The sequence below is a fragment of the Lolium rigidum genome, chromosome 7 (assembly GCF_022539505.1).
Source record: "Lolium rigidum isolate FL_2022 chromosome 7, APGP_CSIRO_Lrig_0.1, whole genome shotgun sequence".
Classification (NCBI taxonomy): domain Eukaryota; kingdom Viridiplantae; phylum Streptophyta; class Magnoliopsida; order Poales; family Poaceae; genus Lolium; species Lolium rigidum.
This window is the reverse complement of record NC_061514.1, coordinates 124665479-124675278: the sequence shown is the minus strand read 5'-3', so window position 1 is coordinate 124675278 and position 9800 is coordinate 124665479. Positions and strand designations below refer to the sequence as shown.

At 42.1% G+C, this 9800-nt stretch overlaps 1 protein-coding gene across 1 annotated transcript; it reads left to right on the top strand.

Annotated features, from left to right (window-relative positions):
* Positions 1 to 2045: 2045 nt before the first annotated feature.
* LOC124674634 (serine carboxypeptidase-like 18) lies at positions 2046 to 8655 on the top strand. The gene is made up of 14 exons (XM_047210677.1): positions 2046 to 2137; positions 2318 to 2463; positions 4448 to 4524; positions 4624 to 4746; positions 5257 to 5362; positions 6068 to 6105; positions 6609 to 6710; positions 6877 to 6957; positions 7287 to 7442; positions 7521 to 7592; positions 7666 to 7784; positions 7860 to 7973; positions 8166 to 8211; positions 8366 to 8655. Exons 2-14 carry the CDS (start codon positions 2412 to 2414, stop codon positions 8447 to 8449), a joined length of 1170 nt encoding a protein of 389 aa, XP_047066633.1. The 5' UTR covers positions 2046 to 2137; positions 2318 to 2411; the 3' UTR covers positions 8450 to 8655.
* The last annotated feature ends 1145 nt before the right edge of the window (positions 8656 to 9800 follow it).

Below are 9800 nucleotides of genomic sequence, written 5' to 3'. Positions count from 1 at the left end.
GCGGCAGAAAACACAAGGGGCGCGCGGGGCGAGCAGGCCGCGTGGGCGGCGGTGGCCCAGTAGCGCGCGAGCGGCCAGGAAGACAGGCCGCGCGGGCGGCGGCGGCCCGGCAGCGCCGGGCGGCGCGGAGGGCAGGCCGCGCGGGGAGGCGGCCGTGTGGGCCGCGCGGCGGTGAGGCGGCCCAGTTGGGAATCCGGTCAGGCCGGGGGGCGCGCCGGGCAGGCCGGTCGCGGACCGGGCCCGAGGCCGATCACGGGCCAAAAGACCACTGGATCCCGGCCGGATGGCACCAGTGCCAAACCCAGCGCGGACCGGGTGGGCCGGTGGCTGGTCCGGTCTGACCGGCCGGTCCGCTTGCCCCCTTTTTTCTTTTTATCCTTTTTCCCTTTTTCCTTAATAACTAATGCTCCCGAACTCCGATTGACTTGAAACCAATTTTGTTAGAAAGGTAACGACGAATAGAACACCAACAATTTTGTTGGAAATATGGAGACTCCTCACAGAACATTTTTAGATGATTTTAGAGAGGGAGTCTCCCACCGTCAAGAAACGGTGAAGACGTCCAAACTCGAAAACGCAATAGAAGATGCATGCGGATTCCGTTTTCGATGAACTTGGGCTTGTTGTAAAGCTAGCAACAAGCTCAAGAACCTCACACGGAGAAACACCAAGAAGCAATAAGGATATGCAAAGTATGCAAAGGATTGAGCTCTCTAAGACGATGTGATCAAGTTACTCAACCGAAAGCCCCTCTTAATAGTGCGGCTATCTATCCTATAATCCGGTCTCCCAACATCCACCTTGAGACCGGTAAAAGGAAAACCTAGCAAGGCCATACCTTTGCCCTGCGCATCCCGCTTGATCTTGATGATAACTCTTCAAGCTTCACTCAAGCCGGAATGCCTCACTTGACCAATGTTGCTTCGTGAAGACTCACAAATGCTCCCCCATACACTATGATGGGAAAGCTCCATTGATGCACATCTTCACTAGTCCATTATAACCAAATGGATGGCAAGCTTCAAGCATGTGATTCACTTGAGATGCTCATCTTGAACTTGCCCAACTCAACCTTGTATCTTCTCATACTCACATAAGATAGAGCATGGCTAATATTGAGTTCCACATAAGAACTCCATCTTCGTTTCTTCTTGTTGATCATATCACATATATTGAGTTCCACATAAGATAGAGCGGTGGCGAGCGAACGCCAGCGATGCGTGGAGGCTGCGCAGCGCTGACGAGACGTCTCGCCTGCCCCTCCATCGTCATTAAGCCAATGTTGCGACGCTTGGTTCGTGTTTCACTGACGCGTCGGTCCCACCACTCCCCGCCTCACATTTCTTGTGTCCAGCGTGCCCGAAGTGTCCCCTGTGGAGCGGGGATGGGCTCGGGGCGCCGGACACCGTATTGGGCCGCGCCAGACGGAAAGGGCCTTTGGGACGCACGGTTGGGAACGAAATTTTGTCCGACGCGCCCCAAATACCTTTCGAGGCCGCTTTGGGGGACGCGGCTGGAGATGCTCTAACCTAATAAATACTCCATTTGTTCATTAATATAATATGTTTTTTTGTAGGTTCATCTGTTTTGGTATGTATTTAGACTATTTTTAGTGTATAGATTCACTCATTATGGTGTATATCTAATTTATTTTGAAATGTTTATATTTGTGAATGGAGGAGTATACCACATAAACATAGTGGCATAATGTAGATATGATTATTCTTACCGATAATAGATGGAAGGGGCAGATAGCTGCCTTTTTCGGAAAAAAGAGCTGCAGCGTATCAGGTGGAGAGAGGAATGAGAGAAGATCGAAACAAGTGGACAGCATTGCACTGCGCAGGGATAGGAAACTTCGTTCTTCCACATTTGGTAAGTTGGATAAGCCGACATGATTACATCGTTTTTCCTATATACAGGCACACAGCCACCACTTGATTTATCCGTCGTGTCACACTTGACACAACCATCGCGGCACTGCCACCATGGCCAGAAGCAGCCGCCACTTCCCGTGGTCGCTCCTGTTCCCCTGCCTCTGCCTCTGCTGCCTCCTCGCTCCGGTGGCCTCGTCGCCGGTCGCCGTGACGCACCTGCCCGGGTTCGACGGCCCCCTCCCCTTCTCCCTCGAAACCGGGTACCCCGTCTTATTTTCCCTAAATATATACGAACTGAAGAGGTTCCATTATTCCATAGAATAATTATCAAGCGAGAACACTAATTTATCAAGACCGTGTCGATCGATACACATGCTCCATGGCTGCTGTAGCAGTTCGCTTATTTTAGTTTGTCTATGGTGCGCTCTGCATGGCTGCAGGTATGTGGAGGTGGACGAGAGCAATGGCGTCCACCTTTTCTACTACTTCGTCGAGTCCGAGAAGGACCCTGCGAGAGACCCGCTGGTCTTGTGGATGCAGGGCGGACCCGGCTGCTCCGGTCTCTTGGGCCTCGCCTACGAGATGGGTAATTCACCAGCCAATAGCTAGCTTGCTTCAGATTCGACTATAAAAATGGTAATTTGCTTCTGACATGTGCCTAAAACACTTAATTAGCTGCAAATTGTTTCTCACACTGCTCCGAAAAGAAGGTCATGGATTTGTCTAAATAGTGGACAAGGCCACAAGGGGGTATACAACATTTTCATTCATCGCGATAGAAGAGTAGACTAAAACACTAGAAGAAACAATTTGCTATTTTTATCACTTAACCATTACATCTCGATCATAGTTCACATTTTTCGCCATCATTCTAAACTTCCCATCTTTCTTGGAGCCTGGCCGGCATCTATCACGATGCGACATCATTGCAGTTTCCGGAGCAACGCTCAGGCTCCGAAATTTCTGCAGTACACACAATAACCTCGGGGACACTTACCAAGTGGGTCAAGGAATCGGTCGTCCAAGTGACCAGAGCCAACACCATATACAACATGGCGATAGTTTCCAAAGCCATCGGTGCAACTTACTCTCACCACGTTACCTGACACCACAACCCTTGCACTTGTCACCCTTCCCGCTAGGATAGCCCTGCACCACAAAATAATTTCTGACAAAGTCAATGAATCATGATATTTCGAAGGAGTAGGCGATAAGGCAGAGCTCGGACAGAAGTTGGAAGCTTGGGCTTCTCTCGGAGAATCCAAAAAGAACTCGACAATGCTAGGTGAGCCGAAGAACCCACCACGAGGGTTAAATGGAGGGGAACAACACCGTCATTGACGCTGACCAAGGTGGACTTAGGTTTTTGACGCTCGTCAGTGAGGTGTTCCCTTTTTCAAGTGTTCATGATCATGAGGGCACATAGCCTACAACATAATGATTTTTTTCTAAACACGGTGGCGACTGTTTTGTACGAGAGTAAGTGCTCAGAAGAATAGTACGAGAGGGTTGAAGCGTCAATATCCTGTTTTTTTTATAAAAGTTGAATCACGCAATGTGTATTCTAATGTTACAATTTTTTTCAAATACAGTATTATGTATTATAATGAATCACATCATTCCACAAGAACCTTAGGGTATTATGTATTTTAAGAAATTTTTAATAATTAATTTAGTCAATAAATATAAGACATATATATCACATTAAATTATATCATTGGAAACTTGTTTCGAACATGAATCCAATGGTATAACTTTTATGATATATATCTTTATATTTTATTTATCAATTTAATGGTCAAAGTTTCGCTTGAATGGTGTAATATGCTAATAATCCGGTATAGAGGGAGTAACAAAATTCCAGAAGTGTGCATTTTCGCAGTGGCAGGTTGGTTTGGAAATGGAGCTCCTGATAGTCCTACATCGTCCTCTCTGTTCGAACCAGACCCAAATCCCGATTCGTCAGTTCCTCTTCATATCTCGTCGTTCCTCCAGCCCTAGCGCCGTCGCAGCTGCCGTGTAGCAAGTAGCAACAGGGTCTGCAGCGGCATCAGCCGGCGGAAGCGGTAGCGGGAGCCTGGCAAGCCGTGGAAGTCGTCGATCCAGGGGATACCCGGAGGCTGGGGAGAGCGACAGGTTCATGGAATTCGCAAGCCATCTGCCGGGGAAAAGTGCGCCGCCCCCGTCTAGCCACGTTTGCTCGGGCGCGCGCCGCTGCAGGATACGGGAGGAGGCAATGGCAATAGACGGGAGGTTTGTTTTGCTGTCTGCTTCTTTCACTACCTCTTCAGACTTCAGTTATGCAAGGCATTCCCATGTGATCCTTCAGCAATCAGCATTCAGCAGGTTCTATTGTACCCGTCGCGAGAATAGGGGAATTAGTCCGGTATTTAAGCGAGCCAGTATTCAGTGTATGCCTAATTTTCTCAAACACACAAGCATATATAATGTGTCATAGTTTTTCTGGGGGAATATTTGTGCCATAGTCACTCCTGTGAATAGTGAGAGGTTAAGGCTCTGCAACATTGCAAGACAATCCATTGGTGATGGATACTGAAATGTGCATACAGGCCCCTTCAAGTTCGACGTCGAAGGGTACAGAGGCGGACTCCCCACTTTGCTATACCGACCTGAGACATGGACCAAGGTATCTTGCCAGTCTTTTTCCTGTTTGTAAACATTACATTTCGAATAAAATTACGCCTTAATATTCATCTCTCTATTGATGGATTGCATAATTTTGCAGCTAAGCAATATAATCTTCATTGATAGCCCCATCGGGGCTGGGTTCTCCTATGCCACTTCAGAGGAAGGCCTCAAATCTAGTGATACTATGGTGGTAAAAAAACTAGTCATCTTCCTGAAAAAGGTCAGTGCCTTTGCATCTCTCACACTGCCATGCTTTTGACAAAGCTACTCAGGAGGTTTCGTAGTTAGTCATGATACAAGACTACACTTGTAGCTCACAAGTCTTCTGTAGATACGGACATGTTGTGAAATTCAACCCAAACAAATTCATCCTACTGCATATATCTCCTCTCTGATGTAAATCCTGCCATATTGAATTACAAAGTTTACCTTAAACAGTTTATTGTAACATGGAAATTAATTTATTCCTGATCAATTTCTTCTATATTATTGTGAAATTTCTGTATCCCAAACAAATACTTTTTAAATTTTGTTGCAGAGTCGACCTTCTATCTCGTTCAAACCAAGATAAAAAGAGCTTAAAGTAATACTTTATTCAGCTGGACCCATGATCTAACCAACAGAAGTGGATTTTAATGTTTTCTATGTGAATTGAGAAACATAGACCATTATTCAACATCTTTCAAAGTAACATCTGCTTCCATTTTCATTCTTATCTTCTTAAATGCAGTGGTTACATGAGCACCCCCAGTTCCTCTCGAATCCACTATATGTTGGTGGTGAATCCTATTGTGGTATTACGATACCCACTCTTGCCCTGGAAATCGATATATCAAGTAAGACTCTTGTACTTGTTGTTTAGATGATGAACCAGTACTATGAAGCACATTTTTCCCTTTAATCTTAACAGATACAATTTAAAGTATTCATATTGTTGTGGAGCCAAAATCTAGCACTCATGACTTTTCAGTTCAGTTCAATGCACTGACCGAGGCTTCCTGAGCTCGTTAGATAAAACTCAATTGAAGTTATAGCAGGATTTTGGATTCAATCAGTTAATTCCATGGGAAACTGCTAGTCTATGTGATAGCAGTTAGACTTTATCCAGTCTCTACGAATCGGCTAGCTCCCAAACAGGTTCAGTGTTTTGCTTAATTTATACCAAATGTTATCCAGGAAATCCCAAAAAAAAAATTATTACATGTCAAAATTTTATAGAAAGGAGTTACACATTAGGGACAATTTTAGTTGGATACCGATATTTGAAATTCCAGGTTGTACTTCTTTTGGTGGACCAAATTTGTAAAAGTTATAAACAGTTTTTTTCCCAGTATATTTAGCTTCATTTTTCTTCTTATTAACATTTTGTTGTTGCCCCTCACATTATATTGTTTGAGTATCATATCACCCGGGATGTAAATTCTTCGGGGAACTTGCGATTAATTTATTTACTTTTCACAACAAATTCAATGATGATTACTTAGCTTAATGTGCATCACTGTTACACAACATACATATAAAAATGAGTTTACCATTTTCAGACAAAGAATCTGGTGATGAACCCCTTCTTAATCTCAAGGTTTGTTGAAATCCATTTGTAATAATTGAAATGTTTAAGCTTTCCATTGAACATGGTTATATTGGTATGTTTCTCAACCAATAAAAATATGTTGGCCCTGTCCATATCTAGTTAATTCTTAGCAAAATTGAATTCTCCTAAGTTTCCGAAGCTTTATTAATTCAAGAAAAGTTCAAAAAGTTTCGAAATTTCGGGTGTTCCTTATACCAACCTGCCGTATAGTGTATCTGCCCAGAATCATCCTGTGAGTTCATGTGAAAAGTAAATAGGTACATCAAAGAACAAAGATGGCAGTCCTCAAAATCAAATAAGCATTTCTATAAACTATAACTATTTAGATGCCTGCTGTTGTTTTTCCGGAAACTATCTTTCAGATCAGTTAATCTAAATCTAATGCAACTGGGATCAATGTTTGCCTAGTGTGAATCTGGCTTATCACAAAGTATGCTTAGGCCTAATGTTCATCTGCCTTTATTTGTATCACTAAAGAAGAGTGTTTGTAGGGGTACTTTGCCGGCAACCCTAGTACTGATGCCAGGTTTGATGTGGCCGGGAATATCCAATTTTTCTATGGCATGGGAATGGTATCGGACGAACTGTATAAGGTGATCCATTGTCTCATATAAGTACTTATAATAGCAGTAGCTGCTGCGGTAGTAGAGTAGAAATTCCAGTTGTAGTAGTACTAAAGTAGAGGGCTGTATTTGATTTCGGTTGAAGTTTTCACGACTTATAAATCATACTCAAAATGCAAAGAAATTCTGCCCGCAGACTGCAAAGGAGAACTGCAGAGGAAATTACAGTGATCCACCCAATGCTTTATGTGCCGAGTCTGTCCAAGCTATCGCCAATGTAAGTTTTCCCTTTGATACTAGTATCCACGAAATTACTAGTGGTGATTAATTATAATAAGACCATTCAAACTACTTAGCTAGGAATCGCACAGTTCTCAACTGGAGGCGTTCATGTCATCATGTGTGATATTGAATATGTCATTGTTTTGCAAAAAACATATACTCCATCCGTCCCAAAATAATTGACTTACTTTCTGTCTAAAGCGTGAGGGAATACTATCTTTTCCTGTCAGCCAGCGTAAGACAGAAGATACAGCATCTTTCATCGATGTTTGCAATGATGTTTGAAATACGAGAACTTTTGGTTACTAATTTCTAACAAAATAGTGCACAAAAGATATCAACTGGTCCCACGTCCTGGAGCCCTCATGCAATGCGATACGGAGCCCCAAGATTCAGCAAGCGGCTGTGAAAAGTGGAACAAGTGGGCTCATGGTGGAGTACTCTGCTGACGATGATATCCCATTTCCCTTCAAGTGTAGAGTTGAGTACAGAAATCCCCTAACATCACATTTTATCTGTGCGTGCTCACTAAACTAATGTTGGTTAATTTGCCCGCAGGGCGATACCCTCGAACTATCTAATATATGGGCAAATGATGAAAGAGTAAGGAAGAGTCTTGGCGTTCGCAAGGTACTAGTTCCACGTTACTACTTTAATGAATCTTGTTTTGGGGCCAGTTGTGCATGAACATTGTGAACTGCAGGGAACAAAGGGGGAATGGATAACATGCGACCACGGCATACCATTCACTAGAGATATAATGAGTACAATAGAGATTCATTTGAGGCTACGCAAAGAAGGATATCCCGCACTGATATTTAGGTAAACTGCTCCATATCATGATAATATTGCAATCTGATCTAAATTTAAGACAATCTGATATAATTGATGTTGCAGCGGCGACCATGATAGTGGGGTTTCCTTCGTCGGCACACAGGCATGGATAAGATCTCTTAACCTGTCTATCACAGATGATTGGAGACCATGGTATGTTGATGGTCAAGTTGCTGGGTAAGTTGTTATATGACTGCCGGGAGCCTTTTGTTTGGGGTCCAGTTCATTATCCAGTTAATTGCTCCAATATATTTTTCTTCAACATACGACAAAAAATCGACATGTGAATGTTCTGTACAGCTTTGTTTCAGATTTTACAACATTATGCAGTTGCCTATCTTACATCGCTCCGATTTATTTGTCTTCCAGATTCACAAGAAGTTTCTCAAGTAACCTAACATACGCAACCGTGAAGGTGAGTCATTCACATACTTTTACTATTTCTTCCTTTTCCGTAAGATTATACATAGCCAAATCATTAGAAACTCTACCATCCTTATTAGTGGTATTTTTTAATATCCTAAGCTTAGTTTTATCCCGTTTGATTATAACCGTGGACTACCATCTAGGGCGCTGGACATACTACTCCAGAGTACAAGCCCAAGGAGTGCCTTGCTATGTTTACAAGATGGATTTCGGGTGACCCTCTATGAAACATGATTCCAATTGGATGAGCGAGTGTTAGCAGCTCCCGAATTAATTCTGCTGTACAATACCTGTGTTCTCAAAATCTCATCTTGCATGTGCTGGAATGCCTATATGGCTCGTACATTTTATCATTCAGACTGAGAGCAACAATTTCAGCATATTAAACCTTGCAGATCAGCAATACATGATACATCGTCTTCAATTTGATTTATGAAATGTCATTCAGCTGACGTGCCAGAGACCCATCCGGCCTGCAAGTTAGAACCTATACAACGGGGTGATGTTGGCCTTTATTAGAGATAGTCACCTAGAATTTCTACTTAGTAGTACTTTACCGTAGAAAAGTACTACTTCTTTGAGCTTAGAGCTGTGTACAGTGTCATCTTATGTCTTAATATATAAAATTACACCGTAGGGGTTTTCCCCTACGGTAAAAGTTGTAAAAAAAAAAACCTTTCGTTTGGAGCTACCAAGAGCGTTAGTCCAATTCGTGCTTGGATCTAGGACTAATGTGAGCATTAGTTCCCGGTTCGAAAGGCTAGAACGTCCGCACGGTTTCAGTCAAACCGGGACTAAAAGGGTTGCGGCAGGCTGCCTATGGTACGAAAGTATTTAGTCCGGGTTGGTGTTACAAATTGGGATTAAATGGTAGACAACTTTAGTCCTGGTTTGTAACACCAACTGGGACTTAAGGTTTCTACATTTTTTTACCTTTGTAAAATACAAAAGAAAATAATAGAAAATTAAAAATTAAAAATCCTTTTAGATGTAGGTAGGTTAGGTGATCTAGTTATTACGAAAAATAACAAACATGAATTTTGACTTATTTTAAAAATATATCAAAATATATCTACGCGAAAAGTTACATCCAAACTGCCAATTTTTATCAGGTTAGCCAATTTTTAGATTCTCAAACTGCCAAAGGGAAATATAAAAAAATTTAGGTTATAGGTTTTGCAAAAAAAATTAAAAAATTAGTGTTATTTATTTATTCAAGATTATTATTATATCATTACTTTTGTTTATTAAAATAATTATTTGAAATTTAAAAAATAAAGAAGTGTGACATCGTGACCAAGAGATTAAAAAGATTGATATGATACTAATATCAATATCAATAACATGCGCGCAAAACACTGGAAAGCGGGACGGAATGAACTCAGAAGTTAAATATGCTAGCGCTGGAGCAGTTAGAGGATGAGTGACCGACCGAGAAATTTAACTGCAAGTAAGTAATTTAAGTACAGATAAGTGTAGTTGGAGACTAAACAGGTTAAATGACTTAAATACTAGAAATTCTGGAAAAATAAGAAGAAAAATAAAATAGGAAAAAGTTAGGAAAAATAGAACGAAAAT